The sequence below is a fragment of the Nicotiana tomentosiformis genome, chromosome 4, assembly GCF_000390325.3.
Source record: "Nicotiana tomentosiformis chromosome 4, ASM39032v3, whole genome shotgun sequence".
Classification (NCBI taxonomy): domain Eukaryota; kingdom Viridiplantae; phylum Streptophyta; class Magnoliopsida; order Solanales; family Solanaceae; genus Nicotiana; species Nicotiana tomentosiformis.
In genome coordinates, this window is record NC_090815.1 from 34,232,225 (window position 1) to 34,250,025 (window position 17,801).

General features: G+C 39.8%; 2 protein-coding genes across 2 annotated transcripts; both read left to right on the plus strand.

Annotated features, from left to right (window-relative positions):
- Positions 1–335: 335 nt before the first annotated feature.
- On the plus strand, positions 336–16,278 carry LOC104092434 (uncharacterized). The gene is made up of 12 exons (XM_033655162.2): positions 336–1,826; positions 2,094–2,204; positions 2,961–3,062; positions 3,676–3,735; positions 3,954–4,025; positions 5,063–5,173; positions 5,243–5,437; positions 10,051–10,256; positions 11,770–11,846; positions 12,007–12,127; positions 12,341–12,395; positions 12,786–16,278. The coding sequence occupies exons 3-11, from the start codon at positions 3,060–3,062 to the stop codon at positions 12,348–12,350; spliced, it is 855 nt and encodes a 284-aa protein (XP_033511053.1). The 5' UTR covers positions 336–1,826; positions 2,094–2,204; positions 2,961–3,059; the 3' UTR covers positions 12,351–12,395; positions 12,786–16,278.
- Positions 12,362–14,380, plus strand: LOC138909489 (uncharacterized). The gene is made up of 2 exons (XM_070200689.1): positions 12,362–12,395; positions 13,725–14,380. The coding sequence occupies exons 1-2, from the start codon at positions 12,362–12,364 to the stop codon at positions 14,378–14,380; spliced, it is 690 nt and encodes a 229-aa protein (XP_070056790.1).
- Positions 16,279–17,801: the final 1,523 nt, after the last annotated feature.

The window sequence follows — 17,801 nt, forward strand, 5'->3', positions numbered from 1 at the left end:
TACAGCCATGAAAGAGTTCTATATATATATATATATATATATATATATATATATATATATATATATAAAATTATTTTCATGAAAAAATCCGTACATTTTTACCATTGTGAAGCACTTTTCGTATTAGATAAAATTATAATTACAATTAATTTTATGTGATTTTAAAAAAATAATCTACTGATCACGATGGGGTACACACTATCAATTGTACATGCCTATGAAATTTAATCCATTTTCTAAGAAATATTATAGTCTCATTTGTTTCCTATTTTTCTCTACTAAAAGAAAAAATGAAAAAGAAATAAAAAATAGTCCAATTCCTTTTTATTCAAAACAGCATTCCGTAAAGTCTCACAACACGCTCCGCATCTTCTTCCCCGTAATACTTCAAGAACATTCAATTCAGTGAAATTTCACATTTGCATTCTGAGTAGTCAACGGAATTCACTACATTCGCACTTCAAGATTCATCGAACATTCAATTCAGTGAAAGTGAAAGCTTTTTTCACTTATTCCGATTTGATTCCCAATTCAAATCTTCTTCCCCGTAATACTTCAAGAACATTCAATTCAGTGAAATTTCACATTTGCAATATTCTGAGTAGTCAACGGAATTCACTACATTCGCACTTCAAGATTCATCGAACATTCAATTCAGTGAAAGTGAAAGCTTTTTTCACATATTCCGATTTGATTCCTAATTCAAATCTTCTTCCCCGTAATACTTCAAGAACATTCAATTCAGTGAAATTTCACATTTGCGTTCTGAGTAGTCAACGCAATTCACTACATTCGCACTTCAAGATTCATCGAACATTCAATTCAGTGAAAGTGAAAGCTTTTTTCACATAGTATGAGTTGATTCCCAATTCAAAGCTTTTCAATTGAAAGACTACATTGCAATGCAAGAACAAAAGAACCTCACAATGACGAGAGTTGAGTGCCGGTGGAAATCCATTGGCCCTAATTTCTGTACCTTCCAAGATGGGTTTCCGCTTAAGGTTGCAATATGTGAAAAGATATGCCCCTCGTTATCTTCTTCTTCTTCTGATGAAGAGATAGTTTGTTCTTCTTCTTCTGAAAAGGTATGTTGTATCTTGCAACATAAATGCGAGAAAACTTTTTGGATAAATTGTGGTGATTTGTCATATGATAGTGGTAAGGATGTTATTTCGAAGATTTTCTTCCTAATGGACACATTTTGTCTGGATGAGGGGATGCAGTGGAAAGTAGGCTGCCGTGTTGACATTGTTGAGAATGAGGAGAAATTGATCAAAAAAATAATGACATTGATTAAGGACCGTCCAACTACAACACAGTCGCTATTATACTTGTGTATTAGTAAGGTTACGTATTTCGAGCAAACCACGTTCACTGACCTGTACCAAAACCTGGGACAAACTTATAATTTCGAAGTTTGGGTAAAAAGTCAACAGCATGTTGATTTGCGTATTGTTGGTATTAAGGGATTGGAGGAGAAAATGGGGATAAAAAAACTAAGATTCGATAAGATAATGAACATTGACTTGTGTCCCATATGTATTGAAGAGTTTTACAGTGGTTCCGTAGTATGTCGAATTGAAAATTGCAGTCATATATTTCATGAAATATGCCTGTTGAAGTGGTTGTTACAACAAGTAGTTTGTCCCTTATGCCGATCCAATGTTGAGAAAAAGATTGAACCATTTGCAAAAATCTCTGAGATCTAGCGGCCAAGTTAGTCGAGGCAAGTGAGCAGCAGCACTTTGGTTGCAAGCTGTATCCATTTTTTTCTAAAATCAGTTGGTACCTGTCATGAAGTGCTCTCCTGAAGGCCATCTTGAAAGGTACACTTTTATTTCCATACATTTTTCCCTCATATCACTTTGTATGCAGTTTGTGCTGTTAGGAAATTTTGTTCTTCATACCCCAGGTAAAAATGAGTCTTTTTGCATGGCCATGGTTTAGCCTCTGAATATTTTTTCTCTTCTCTCTAATGTTTGGTATGCTTTGAACTACACCTCTTGAATTCTGTGATGGACTTACTCTTGTGCTTCATTTTTAGTTTCTCATCAAATTAAAACATTGTTAATTTGAGAAATTTATCACCGTAGATTGAACTAGAGGAGTTTGAAAGTGCTTCTATCTTATCTACGGTGGCATGGCATTCTTGTATCTGTACCTTCGAGGAGGCTCTTCAAGCGTATAAGTCATCACTTTTGCAGGTAATCTTCTATTTCCATGGCTGCGATTATTTATACTGCAGCGTGGGAGTTTTCCTTTTTCCTGGGATGTCATTGCCATCTCTGTGCTACTCCGCGGTCCTTCTTGAAGTGCATCATCCCTGTTAGTTGGTATTGCCTATCTGGATCCTTTGCTTCCCTTGTGCTCTGTTCTCAACTAAATGTGCATTGATTTTGAGAGGCTATAGGTCTTTTAAGTTAACTTCCCTACATGTGTTTTTAGATCTAATTCGTCCCTCTTTAGAACTTCAGTCATCATAATGTCGCACCTACGAACTGGTGCATTTGGAGGTCTACCTAGAAAATGGCAATACCATCTCAGTCAACCTTCTCTCATTTTATCTTTTGTCTGTGCTACTTGTACTCTCTATCTAATGTAATCATCTAATCTTGTCCAAATTTTGTATCACTGTAAATTCGTCTTAACAGTGCATTTCTAGGACACTATCTTGTGCATATGTTGGGCCTTCTAGGCCCGCCATTCACTTTCATATAACATTGGTGGTATAACAACCTTTCTTGTTGTATACTAGGTATCATAATAGGGATATATGCCCATATAATAATCTATTTGTTTAAATCTGACCCCATTTGTTCTTGTTATATAGAGTTGTTAACAATAAATAATTATGTTGGCATGTCTGCTTTTTCGAAAACCAAAGAGTATCTTGAGTATTGTCATTTTTTATACGCCATCATGCCATGGACAACTGATATTCGGAGTCTCAATTTCTTCAGGCTGAACATAACCTTTGTTCTGAAGAAGATAGATGCTGCAGCAATCACATTGGTGCGACTCTTCGAGAAGTACATAAAAGGGAGGGAGAAGATGCTCAAATGGTAATACTATGTTTTAAAGTTGCACTATGACAAAAGGGTGTTGCCTTGAAGGGAGAGAGTAGAAGTGATGGGAGATCCGACAATTTGCCATATCCCATTTGACCTCATTTGAGAAATTGCAATAATTTCATTTTTGTACTTCCCTTTTGTAACGGTTGAAAAGGGAAAAACTTTTTCTAGAAGGGTTGCAAAATTGAGGGGAAGTCTGAACCCACATAGCGTCCTGAACTAATACCCTCCAACTTCTCCTGTGCCAAACAATGCAAAATCTTTCTTTTTGCTTTCCTCTCACTGCTCCCCTTTCTTCCAAATTTCAGCCCAAGCACACTAACAAGTTTCAAATTGGAAAACTCTTCCTTGTTTCTCCATCTTCTAGAAATTATTGTCTACTCTTCCTTGACAAAGAGCAAGCCTGAACACTGTTTTACAGCTTTCCGATGAAACACTGTTTTCCATCTTCTAGATAAAGTCTTGTACTTGTAAACTTTAAATTTGATAACAAGAGATTCTACGGATTGATGGTTATTGTAGGACTTGACCCTGTTGATAATGAGTGTCAACACTTCCACTCATGTTTTTGCTTTGAAACACCACTGAGAAATTCCTTTTATAGGTATATGCGAATCTTCAGAAACTGTTCGAGAAATACGTCGGGCCGTGCACTTTGGAACTGGTATCCCCTTTATCCTGGTAATTACTCTTTCTTGGATGCTTTTCATGATCTCGTGGTTGAAGTGTCACTAATTATTCTGCATGCAAAATGATCTTTCTTCCCCATATTTATTCGAAATGAACAAAAGAAGAGAACAAACAATAATGTTCTTTTCACTGATGAGATATGCTTTATTCATTTATTAACTTATTTTCTCTAATTGCCTTTGCTGCATGCAGAAAGATGCTTCTTACTGTTTCAGTCAGTTCTTCGCCAGAATGTCACCTACTTTAGCCATTTCCAACAACATGGTATGCTAATCTATGAATCTTGCGAGTTAGAGCCTTTTATATGAATACAAAGTTGCACAGCATGCTCCGATTCTATTCTGTGCTAAAGATGTTGTTGACATGAGTTTCATGTGCAGATACTTTTAGTAACTTCGAAATGATTTGGAATGATGAGTCTCTTTAGACAGATGGCCGAGATGTTTGGAGAATACAACTTTCTTCTGTTGTCTGGTTAGTCAAGTATTGTTTATTCATATAATGATAAATAGTTTCATAGTACTATAATTTCAGAGAAGATGGCTAAACATAAAATTCAAGGATGAAGATTCTGGAAGATAAATGTCCATGATACCTGTGATATTGCCTTTACTTTTTAGCTAATTCGGTGAATTAGTGTTCATGTGCCAGTATATCTCGAATAAGGTAACCTTGGAACAGGTTTACAATGAAAAAGTACCAAAAGACAGCTAGCTTTGAGTTGTCGAGCCAATTATCATTATTCTAACTTGCCAAAAAAGGCAGTTTGCTTTGTTTTCCTCTTAGTTAGCATGATTTAGCATCTACATTCCCTGGTTAAAATGAAATGTATGAAAGTATGTTATAGTTTCCCCTATGTTCTTTTTAGAAGTCCACTGTTCGAGGTGAATGAGGCAAAGTTTTGCAGTGGAATCGAGAGTATTTGGTCTAAGCTATTTGGTGTGTATATATATATAAAATTCGTTATATCCATTACAACAACAACAACAACCCAGTATAATCTCACTTGTGGGGTCTGGGGAGGGTAGTTCACCTTACCCTTACCCTAGGGTAGAGAGGCTGTTTCCGATAGACCCTCGGCTCCCTCCCTCCAAGAACTCCCCACCTTGCTCTTGGGGTGACTCGAACTCACAACCTCTTGGTTGGAAGTGGAGGGTGCTCACCACCAGAGCAACTATGTAAGTGAAACTAAGTAAGGATTTCCTTCTCTAGAAAAATGAAAAAATGTATTATCTTTTGTTTTTAATCATGTTCAATTGAAAACTTTGAAGATATTACTTTGAATCATTACTTATTTTCAGCATCAACAGAATGACAACACACAATTTAGTTGCCACTTGCAAGAGTGCGCAAACATAAATATCTTGTGGGCGTCACTACTAATTGAAGAATGTACTCGACTTGGTCTGACGGTGAGACTATTTTCAACTTTATAAATATGGTTTAATTGAAATACAAGTATCTGATTCTTCCACATCTAGTATTTTTGTGTAGCTCCAGGCTCACGGTCATCTCCTCTTGCTATTGCTGCTTCTACTCATCCTGCAACAAGTTGTATTGCATGCATTGATGAGCGCTCACTTGCATTTCATGCTGTTGGTTATGCCAGAAGTTCTCATAAACCAGCAGTAATCATCACGTCATCAGGCACAGCAGTTTCAAATCTTCATCCTGCTGTGAGTACTAACACGTAATATTCATATTCATTCCAGAATTGTACAATGCTATTCTGTTTCCCGTTTATTACATGTTAATGCAAATGTTAATTTTGACTTCTCTATTCCACAATTAACTTGTACAAACTGAGTTTTTTGTTGCTCTTTTTTTGGGGGTCTTTTAACTATCTTATAACCTTAGCATAATCTTTATGCTAAGGGTTTTTGTAATTAATTTATAAAATTAGTTACTTCGCAAAAAAAAAAAAAAATTGTACATACAGGCCAGCCTGATTGACATGATGACTAATACCTGCTGCAACGGTTTGTCAACAGTTAGCCAGTATGCTACTTCTTTAAACTATATCCGTGCCAACATGACATGATGACTAATACCTGCTGCAACGGTTAGCCAGTATGCTACTTCTTTAAACTATATCTTGCATGGCTTGTACCCAGCTAGAGTCCTTTAAGGCTTCGTCAACCTTCGTTGGTTCGATTTTGTGAGATAAGTGTGATGTTGGCCTTTTTCTTGAGAGCTCCTCTGGTTTTCATTCCATCGTTTGGATTTCCTATGATGAACTTTTGTGGTATTCAGGTTCACTTCTCCGTTCATTTGGTCTTGTTTCAGCAGGCTGAGTAGTCGACTATTTCTTAGGTTCAACCTGGTTACTGATAGATTCATTAGTCGACTCGGTAAGTTCATTGCTGTTGTCAGTGGATTTCTGTTGTTCCTGAGATTCATTTGTCTTCGATATGTCCTGATATATATCTTCATCACCTGCAATAATTCCTTTCTCGGCCATAGAGTTATTATCTTCAAAGATAACATGAACTGACTCCTCTAACATAATGTACGTTTGTTGTAAACTCTAAATGATCTACTGTTAATTGAATATCCAAGAAATATACCTTCATCCAAGAAATATCCAAGAAATATACTTTCATCACTTCTTGGGTCGAACATACCAAGATTGTCCTTACCATTGTTGTGAATGAAGCATTTACTTCCGAAAGGATGAAAGTAGCCTATGTTTGGCCTTTTACCTTTCCACAGTTCATATGGAGTCTTCTTTAGAATTGGCCGTATGAGACATCTGCTGAGGATATGGCATGTTGTGCTGACTGCTTCTGCCCAAAAGTGATTTGGCAGAGAGTGTTCTAATATCATTGTTCTGGCCATATCTTGCAAAGTTCTAATCTTGCGCTCAACCACTCCATTTTGTTGAGGTGATCTTGGGACTGAGAAATTATGAGTATATCCTTGATCATTGCCGAATTCTTCAAATGATGTGCTTTCAAATTCACCTCCATGGTCGCTTTATATGGTTGAAATGAGATGCTCCTTTTCTCTCTGAATTCTTTTGCATAAGATCTCAAAGTTTTTCAAGGCCTCATCTTTGTGAGATACGAATATTATCCATATAAAACGTGAGTAGTCATCAACAATAACAAATGCATATCGTTTACCTTCAATGCTAGCGGTTCTAGTTGGTCCAAATAGGTCCATTTGTAGCAGCTATAAGGGCTTTGTTGTGGATACAATATCCTTGGGTTTGAAAGAGTTTCTGGTTTGTTTTCCTCTTTGCTGATTTGCAATATATACACTTTGAAATGTGCTTTGATTGATTGTGGCAGATCTTGAGAGATTTGCAGTCCCAAGGAATTGATCCTTGGAGTGAATCAGATTTGGTTCATTCCAAGAGTAAGTGTGGAACTTCCTGGTTTTGGGTCTTGATCGGTGTACTTTCCATCTGCAAGCGAATCCCCTTAAGCAAACGTCCCATGATTAATCCTTTGATTTCGGAGAATGACAACTTTCTTTGAGACGCGTATCTTCAGTGCTTCAATGGGCGGAATCTCAGCAGTCTCAAACTTCTCTACTCCTGGAACTTCCTTTCTTATCTTCCATCATCTAGGTTGTCAGATCTTCGCATATCTTTTCCTTTTTCTCTTTTACTCCTTCCTTTCTCGTCTTCCTTCGTATATCGTTGATAGTCTTGCTCTCGTTCTCCTTTGCTTCTGCAATGGACCTACAAATAAAGATGTGTTATTTTTCATCATTGAAATTTGGATCTAACAAACAGTAGATTTACCTGAAGGAAGAGGAACAAGCTCCCAAGTACCACTCGTATGTAAAGCAGACATCTCGTCAATCATAGCCCGTTGCCATCCTGGATGAGACAGTGCTTCACCTGTAGACTTAGGGATGAAAACAAAGGACAAAGATGATACAAACGCATAATGGGGCGATGACAGACGATGATAACGACATAGTGGGGATTAGGATTAAGTGTGGACCGTATACCTTTTCGAAGTGCAATCTGTTGACTAAGAGGAGACAAGTCCGCAGTAAGAGCATGGTCAGGTGCAGGACGTAAATCAGTTGGGCCTGATGCTGGGCGCAACCGATGATGATAAGTCAGGAGTGGTGGAGCTTAAACTGGAGCTGTAGGTGGTAAAGCTGGAACTAGAGCTGTAGGTGGTGGAGCTGGGACTGGAGCTGTAGGTGGTAGAGCTGGAGTTGTTGAGGAAGATGAATGAGAAGTAGTGACTTAACCTCCAAAAGATGGAACTGGTAGCACCTCAGAAATATCTAAGTAATAACTTGGACTTATGAAGTATGACTGTGTTTCAAAGAAGGTAACATCAACGGACATAAGGTACCACTGGAGGTCAGGTGAATAACATCGATATCCCTTTTACGTTCTCGAGTAACCTAGAAATACACACTTAAGAGCACGGGTAACTAACTTATCTTTTCCTGGAGTAAGGTTATGAACAAAACACGTGCTCCCAAAGATACGGGGTGGAAGAGATAATAAATGTGAGTGGGGAAACAAGACAGAGAATGGAACTTGATTCTGGATAGCTAAGGATGGCACACGATTAATAAGATAGCAAGATGTGAGAACTGCATCCCCCAAAAATGCAACGGAAGATGAGATTGTATGAGTAGGGTACGAGCAGTTTCAATGAGATGTCTATTCTTTCTTTTAGCTATCCCATTTTGTTGAGATGTGTGCGGACAAGATGTTTGATGAATGATTCCATGAGAATTCATAAACTGCTGAAATGGGGAAGACAAATACTCTAGGGCATTTTCACTACGAAATGTGCGGATAGAAACCCAAATTGATTTTGAATTTCAGCGTAGAAGGTCGGAAAAATATTTCATCAAAAATATCCAAGTGCACGGGAATAATCATCAATGAAACTGATAAAGTAACGGAATCCCAAGGTAGAACTGACCCGACTAGGACCCCAAACATCTGAATGGACTAAAGTGAAAGGTGACTCTGCTCGATTATCAGGACGTCGAGGGAAATGGGAGCGAGCATGCTTACCGAGCTGACATGACTCATACTCAAGAGTGGACAAGTGAGATAATCCAGGTATCATTTTCTGAAGCTTTGGCAAATTGGGATGTTCCAACCGTTTATATTATAAATCTGGGGAATTGGTAACATGACAAGTTGTTGAAGAAAGACAAGATGTGAGTTCATGTGATTTAGCAAGGATAAGGTAATAAAGTCCATTTGATTCACGCCCGATACTATTGATCCGCCTTGTACCACGTTCCTGTATAAAAACAAGATCATCAAGAAATAAAACATAGCATTTAAGTGATTTGGCTAAGCGACTAACGACTATGAGATCAAAAGGATTATCGGAAACATAAAGAACTGAATCTAATGGTAATGAAGGAAATGAAGTTGCTTGACCTATTCCAGTTGCCATGGTTTGAGACCCGTTGGCCAATGTGACTGTTGGAAGAGATTGAGATTATGGAATAGTAGTGAAAAGAAATTTGTTATCAGAATGTGATCAGATGCACCTGAATCAACGACTTAAGACTCGGAGGATGAAGATTGAGAGACACAAGTCATGCTATTACCTGTTTGAATAACGGAAGCTATCTTTGAAGATGTATGTTTACATGCTTTGTTCTGAAGGAACTCAATATAATCCGGTAAAGAAACCATCCATCTATTCATAGTATTGGATTTCATTTTGCTACACCAATTTCTCAAATTCTTGACTAAAAGTTGTATGTTAAAATCTATACCATGTGAGAATGTACGGGAGAAAAATCTATTATTGATATTCTCTTCAATTATAATACAATGAGCCCTATTTATACAATACATATCCTACTTCTATTCTATGTGGGACTATGACTAATTCACGTTATTTACATAACTATCTAACAATTTGTTTGTTGGTGGTAGAAATTAAATCTCTTGATCAACTGGTATAATGTCCGGTAGGCAATGCAAAGCACCCATATTTAAGTTGTGTTGTACTAGATTGCATCTTTTTACCAGTGGCAAAGTCTGGAATATTATGAAGGAGATTATAAAAAATATGAATGTTACATAACGTGCAGCCTAAATTAATTTTTATCATAGTTGTTGTCTTGTTGATGGAGGTGAGAGTTATGGGTGGCCACGGGTCGATTCGCCATGCATGGTGGTTTTGGTAAATGTTAAAATATAGACGCGCACTCACGATTGCATAGAACACATACACATGGAGTACAAATCAAGATCTTAAAGAGCCTTACGCCTTGGCTGATGATTTGTCTAGAACCATTCATGTCATTGATGCATTCCTCCTTCCTGTTTTGGCAGACCGTTGATGATTGGGAGCTTCTTCCCTTACTCATTTGGAGTATACATTCCAGTGGCACACTATGGAGAACTTTAAGGAACAATGATCATAGAGTTTCCAATTTTGCACACCAGCTGGTATCAAGATGTGTCTGCTGCTATAGATATGCTACCGACTCAGTGAATGACATCTGCTGCGCATGTTATTTTGCTAAAACTATTTGGAGGTATTATACTAGCCCAGAATTCTTTTATTTAACCTTTTGTCAGCATGATTATTTTTGTATTCAGTTATGTCTTTATTGGAAAATATTGTTGAGCTGATTGTGAGATATGCACTTCGTTCAATTTGTTTAAGTGAATAACATCTGCTTTACCAGCTGCATTTCCTATGGCCTACACTCACTGTCTTTTTCACAATAGGAACCAATAGTTAATCCTTTTCTTGCTGAATTTTCTTTAAAATCCACTCTGCGCCGACATCAACTCTTGAATATGTGGGTGAAAGATAAAAATAAAGTCGTTTTCCCGGTCATCTGAGCTTCGACAAAACATGACATCTTCCATTCTGTTGGACAATGCGGGAAACTATTCGGGAGATGTTCATCTTCGTGACTAATCATATACCTTTTTTGGCAGAATTCTTTTAATATGCGGACTCTTGAAGACTCGATCGCCGAAAGAAGGAGAATTGGATCTTTGAATGAGAAACCGATAATCTATTTTTAATTACAAGTTTAGCTAATTATCATACTCCCTCCGTTTCAATTTAGATGAGGTAGTTTGAATCGGCACGGAATTTAAGAGAAAAAAGAAGTCTTTTGAAATTTGTGATCTTAAAAGCTTAAGAGGTAAAAGTTTTGTGGGGCCATGACATTTGTATGGTTATAAAAGCTTGTCATTAAGGGTAAAATGGGTAAAATGAAGAATTTAAAGTTGAATTATTTTCAATTGTAGAAATGTGTCATTCTTTTTGGAACGAACTAATAAGGAAAGTGTGTCATCTAAACAATATTATCAAAGGCGCGCTTAAGTCCTGAAGCGAGGCTCAAAACATGTTGAGCGCTTCGCCTCGTTTCGCAGGCGCTTTAATATTGTCATCAATGCTCTAAGGTATACTTTTCCTTGCCAATGAGCGTAATCCTAAAAGGGCGGCACTAAACAATTGATATTTCATTTTATCGTAAATTTTCTTCAATTTTCTTGTCCATATATTTAGCATTCATTCTTATAGATATTTCTTGGATTACACATACATTCTGTAGTTGTTTTCCATTTGTGCCTTTCTTCATTAAAGCCCATGATTTATTTGCGCTTTGCGCTTAAAGCCCCAATAGGCCTTAGAGTTTTTTTGCACTTTTCGCCTTTGATAACACTGCATCTAAATTGAAACAGAAGTAGTATTTTTCTACCCTTTTATTGATACATTGCTGCTACTTCTACAATGGTTGTGCTACCAATGGAATTCTAATATAACGTATAATTTCTCCATTCAGAGACCAATTCCTCTTCTTTCGACCATAACAATAAGAGCATACTCTAATGACTCAAAATGTGCACCGCGAAAATAAATAATCCCTGATGTTTATTTTCAAGCTGAAACTACACATAATGACCTGATTCAGGCAGACTTTGAAAGTACAGCTAAAGGGTAAGCCTCATTCAACTGAAAAAGCCTCAATTCAGGTACTATGTAATGCTCTGTTGACTGATACTCAATGCTTTTTATATTGTATTCAGGAGCATATCCATGTTGAACACCATGATGGACGCCACAAATTTGGGTGATTTCTATAATTGGCTGCGTGAATTCAAAAGTATCCTTTTTGTTAAAAAAATTCAATTTTTTTATTTATTTGAACTCACTTGAAAATGATGTCATTTTATGGAATCTGTTGATCAACTTCATTATTTTTTTAGTGTTAAGCAGATGTACAGTTTATGTCCATTATGAATATGATTCTGTTGTTTGAGCAGCGGACGCTCATATTTGCGTGATCCAAACTACAACAAAGGGCTTGCTTCTAGGGAGAAAGAAAGGGATTCCCACTATTTGCGTGGTCTTCTTCCTCCTATTGTTGTTGATCAGGAGCTTCAGGTTGTCCATGTTGATTTTTGCATATTCTTGATTTATGTTTATCCCAGTCTTCCCCTCCCTAATCAAATGGAAGTTCACTGTTTAACCGCATATCAAACAACTGAACTGAATACTACCTTTCTATCATGGATAATAGATGGAATGTAACATCATTTTTCTTTTTTGATTTTTCTTCTTTTCTAATACTTTCTCTCTCCACGCTCCCTCCCCCAGCCAGCTCTAACAGTTACTTGTATGGCCGGCGGCCGACGACACCCACACCCAGCAGGTAAGTCCCCCCATCTCTCTCGCCTCCCCCCATCTCTCTTTTTTCTTCCTTATTCCCCCACTCCCAAAACTAAAAGAGGCATCATCTCTGGCGACCGCTGCCCGCCGACGCCCCCTTTTCCGGTGACTATAGCAGCACCTTTTCCCCATTTTTTCTTCTTCTTTTTCCCACTGTTTTTCTTCTCCCCCCTTTTCTCATCTTTTCCTCTCCCTTCGCATCTGCTGGTGCGGCACTGCTGCCCGCCGGCGACTTTTCCGGTGACGCCCCCTTGTTCCCTTTCTTTCCTTATTCTTATTACCTGCCATGCAACCCCCCCCCCCCCCCCCTTAACTGTTTTTCCCCCCCTTTCTCTTATTTTCCTCTCCCTTTTCCTATCTTTGCTACTGCTAGGGCTTCACTAGTGCTAGCGGTGACAACCCCCCCTCTTTCTTGGTGCCGTGGTGTTTTGTGCGTATTGCAGGCAAGAGTCGATGGCTATTGGCGACAAGCGGGATGTGTGCGTGCAAACATTGGAGAACAGCCTAGGCGAGTGTCAGCAAGGGGCGGTAGGAATTTGGACGGGAACGCGCCAGGTGCCGCAACATCGTCGCGTGCATCAAGACAATCTCCAGGTTTTATTCGCGGGAATTGGTACCTCCCGTATTCCTGTTACCCTTCTTTGTGTTAGCTAGATTGTTACCATTTTAGTTCGCATTAGTTTAATCTTTATATTAACGGGTCTGTAGTTACAACTTGTTCTCTTCTAGTTTGGTCCGTTGCCTCTTATGTGTTAGTGATTTCCTTAGTCTGCCGTAGGTATAATGGCTGTAGTCTGAGATGGTAGAGTAAGGTCATGTCCTCGGGGGGTGGGGGTGGGGAGTGGGCCAGGGGTCAGGGGTAGGGCAGGAGGCAGGGGAGGTAAGGGGAACAAGGGAGCCTATAGGTTGAGAATTGGGTTATGGAACATAGGAACATTGACGGGTAAGTCTATAGAGCTGGTGAAGATCCTCCAGAAGAAGAAACTCAATATAGCGTGTGTCCAGGAGACAAGGTGGGTTGGATCGAAGGCGAGGGATGCAGATGGGTATAAGCTTTGGTTCTCTGGAGTCCGGAAGGGTAAGAATGGAGCAGGTATTCTGGTGGATAAGGATCTTAGAGAGTCTGTGGTTGAGGTTAGGCGGGTCAATGATAGATTAATGACTATTAAGTTGGTGGTTGGAGAGTGCACTCTAAACGTCGTTAGCGCCTATGCGCCGCATGTGGGCATGGATGAGGAGGTTAAAAGGCGCTTCTGAGAGGGGTTGGATGAGATTGTGCATAATGTTCTTCCTGCTGAGAGGTTATTTATAGGAGGGAACTTCAATGGACATATTGGGTCTACTGCAGGTGGCTATGGCGAGGTGCATGACGACTTTGGCTTTGGGGATAGGAACGGAGGAGGTACTTCGCTGTTGGATTTCGCTAAGGCTTTTGAGTTGGTGACTGCGAACTCTAGTTTTCCGAAGAGGGAGGAGCACTTGGTTACTTTCCGAAGAGCCGTGACAAAGACTCAGATTGCCTATCTACTCCCCAGGAGATGTGACAGAAGGCTGTGCAAGGATTACAAGGTTATCCCGGGTGAGATCCTCGCGACGCAGCATAGGCTCTTGGTGATGGACGTTGGTATTATGTTAAAGAGGCAGAAGAGGTCTATGCGAGGACGATCGAGGATCAGGTGGGGAGCCTTGACTAAGGATAATGCCCAGGAGTTGGAGGGGAGGTTAGCAGCTTTGGGAGCCTGGAGTAGTAGTGGGTACGCGGGCGTTATGTGGGCGACGACGGCAGACTGTATAAGAGAGGCTCTGAGAGAGGTGTTAGGGGTCTCGACGGGCTACCCTGGCGGGCACAAAAGCAACTGGTGGTGGAATAAAGTGGTTCAAGGTAATGTGGAAGCAAAGAACGCGGCATACCTGGAGTTAGTAGGGAGCACAAGTGAGGAGGAGAGGAGAGCGAGCAGGGAGGTATAAAGTAGCTAGGAAGGAGGCTAAGCTGGCGGTCACAGAAGCTAAGACTGCAGCTTTTGGTCGTCTGTACGAGGAACTGGGGGACAAAGACGGGGATAAGAAGTTATTCCGGCTGGCCAAGGTGAGAGAGAGGAAGGCTCGAAATTTGGACCAAGTGAGGTGCATCAAGGACGAGGACGGTAGAGTATTGATGGGTGAGGCCCAAATTAAGAGGAGATGACAGTCTTACTTTCATAAACTTCTGAATGAAGAAGGAGATCAGGATATTGAGCTAGGTGAGTTGGAGCATTCCGAGTCACTGTGACTTTGGATACTGTAGGCGCATCAAGGTTGATGAGGTCGTGGGAGCTATGCGTAAGATGAGTACGGGTAGAGCGACCGGGCCTGAGGAAATTCCGGTGGAATTTTGGAGGTGTGTGGGAAGAGCATGCTTGGAGTGGCTGACTGGGCTGTTTAATGTTATTTTTATGTCGAAGAGGATGTCGGATGAGTAGAGGTGGAGTACGATAGTTCCGTTGTATAAGAACAAATGTGATATCCAGAGTTGTATCAACTATATGGGTATCAAACTAATGAGCCATACCATGAAAGTTTGGGAGAGAGTGGTAGAAGTGAGGGTAAGGAGGACGGTGTCTATCCGACAACAAGTTCGGGTTCATGCCGGGTCGTTCTACTACGAAAGTTATCCACCTTATTAGGAGGTTGGTGGAGCAGTACAGGGATAGGAAGAACGATATGCACATGGTGTTTATTGACCTGGAGAAAGCGTATGACAAGGTTCTTAGAGAGGTTCTTTGGAGATGCTTGGAGGCAAAAGGTGTGCCGGATGCCTACATTAGGGCGATTAATGACATATATGATGGAGCTAAGATTCGGGTTAGAACTGTAGGAGGCGACTCGTAGCATTTTCGGGTTGTTATGGGGTTACACCAAGGATCTGCGCTCAATCCATTTTTATTTGCCCTAGTGATGGACGCACTTACACACCATATTCAAGGAGAGGTGCCTTGGTGTATGTTATTCGCGGATGATATAGTTCTGATTGATGAGACGCGAGGCGGTAACGAGAGGCTGGAGGTTTGGAGACAGGCCCTTGAGTATAAGGGTTTCAAGTTGAGCAGGACCAAGACAGAATACCTGGAGTGCAAGTTCAGCGTCGAGCCGAGGGAAGCGGGCATGGACGTGAAGCTTGAATCTCAGGTAATCCCCAGTAGAGGCAGTTTCAAGTACCTTGGGTCGGTTATCCAGGGGGATAGGGAGATCGACGAGGATGTCACACACCGTATTAGGGTGGGTTGGATGAAATGGAGGTTAGCATCTGGAAGAAAGTGCCACCGTTACTCAAAGGTAAGTTTTATAGAGCGGTGGTTAGACCGGCCATGGTGTATGAGGCTGCGTGTTGGCCAGTTAACATCTCACATATCCAAAAAATGAAAGTAGCATAAATGAGGATGTTGAGGTGGATGTGCGGGCACACGAGGATGGATAAGATTAGGAATGGCGATATACGAGAGAAGGTGGGCGTGGCTCCCATTGATGACAAGATGCGGGAAGCGAGACTCAGATGGTTTGGGCATGTATAGAGGAGAAGCCCAGATACACCGCTGAGGAGGTATGAGCGGCTGGCTCTGGAAGGCATTAGAAGAGGTAGGGGCGACCTAAGAAGTATTGGGGAGAGGTGATCAGGCAGGATGGCGCGACATCAGATTTCCGAGTACATGGCCTTTGATAGGAAACTGCGGAGGTCGAGTATTAGGGGTGTAGGGTAGGGTCGTAACTATGTGAGGCTAGTTTGATAGGATTTTTATCTTAGACTGCTAGTGGTTAATGTTGTGTTCTCACTACTCTTTCATTTTATAGTGCCGGGTCTATTTACTGGTTATTGCTATTGTTTTCATCTACTTTCTGGCTTTTATGTTGCTGTTAGTATTCCTTTGGTTTCTTTTGATGCTACTGATATATTGTCTCTTCTCGTTTTCTTGAGCCGAGGGTCTTTTGGAAACAACCTCTCTACCCCTCGGTGTAGGGTTAAGGTCTGCGTACACACTACTCTTCTCAGATCCCACTAGTGAGATTTCACTGGGTCGTTGCATTGTCATATTGAGAACTAATAAAAAAAAATTCTTTCACTGTTGACAAAATTATAAGAATTTCTTGTGATTACTCAAACATTTCATTTTTCTCAATGTTCATGTTGATCACTACCTCAAAAAAAAAAACAAAGTTTTTAACTCCGCCTGTGTTGGAGATATACAGCCGGTCCCAAGCCCGGATAAAGGAGGAGGGTTTACTAATTATTAGAACATAGTACAGTCAGTTAAGCTTGAAGTAATCTATTAAATCCCAGTATCTCCTCTTCTAATTTCTGCCTTGAAATCCATGCATGTTTTGATTTTGGTTGGAGTTAATTCTTTTGGCTGATTAGAAATATAGAGTTTTAGTCACTCCGAATTTTCGGCTGATTTGGAATCTCCTTAATGAATTTTAGGCTTTTCCTTTGTTTGATAAACAATACACTTCCAGCGTAATATAATTGCAGTGTATTAGACTCCCCTCCCCCTTTTGAGATTTTTTTAAGCTTTATTTAGGCTCTCTGGTTTGGTACTTTAGGTCTAAAAGTTGATCTCTCATTTCCAGAAACGACTCCTGCCGATTAACTATGTCCAAGACAGGTTTGCAGCCAGAATTTCTGAATTCAGTTGAGAAAATCATATTGGAGAAGTTCTCACAGCATGCGTGCAAGTCTATCAGATTTGTCCTACATAGAAAAGGAACATACCTCTTCAACGAGTATTGAAGAAAGAAACAAAAAGAAAGTCAAGCCTCTAAGTACAAATGAGGTAGAAACAGAAGCAGCAAGTGCTACCTGAATCGTCAAGCGCGAAGCTGAAACTAACCACAAACATCATCAAAGAAAATATGAAAGTCAATTCCCCTTAAGTATCTAATGATCTGATATCTGGTTCTTTCCTCTGAATTCTGAATTGATATAATTATAATACTATAGACGCCTCTTCCTTCTCAATTCTGACTAACTTCTTATTTTTGCCTTGATTTATAGTTTCAAACTGCAGGAAGTATCTACTTTATTATGGAAATATTCGGCTACCGGAAAAGAAAGCCTCTTTAGGTTCTCATATGAATGGTAAAGTGTCCCCCACAAACCCACCTCAATTTTGTTTATTTTCTGAGTTAATCTAGAGAACTTGCTGAACGAGAAGGGATTGTATTATTGTCCCAACCACATGCACTTTTATTAAGAATGATTTGATGCAGGGTATGATGACATTTTATAGTGTTGGTGATCAGTCATTAAGAACTAAGGGGATGATTATGCTGATTATGAAAGTTTTTTGTTGCCTCAAATATTGTTTGTTTACAGGTAAAACAATGTGTCACTGTCCTTTTGAGTTATTTCAAGCTA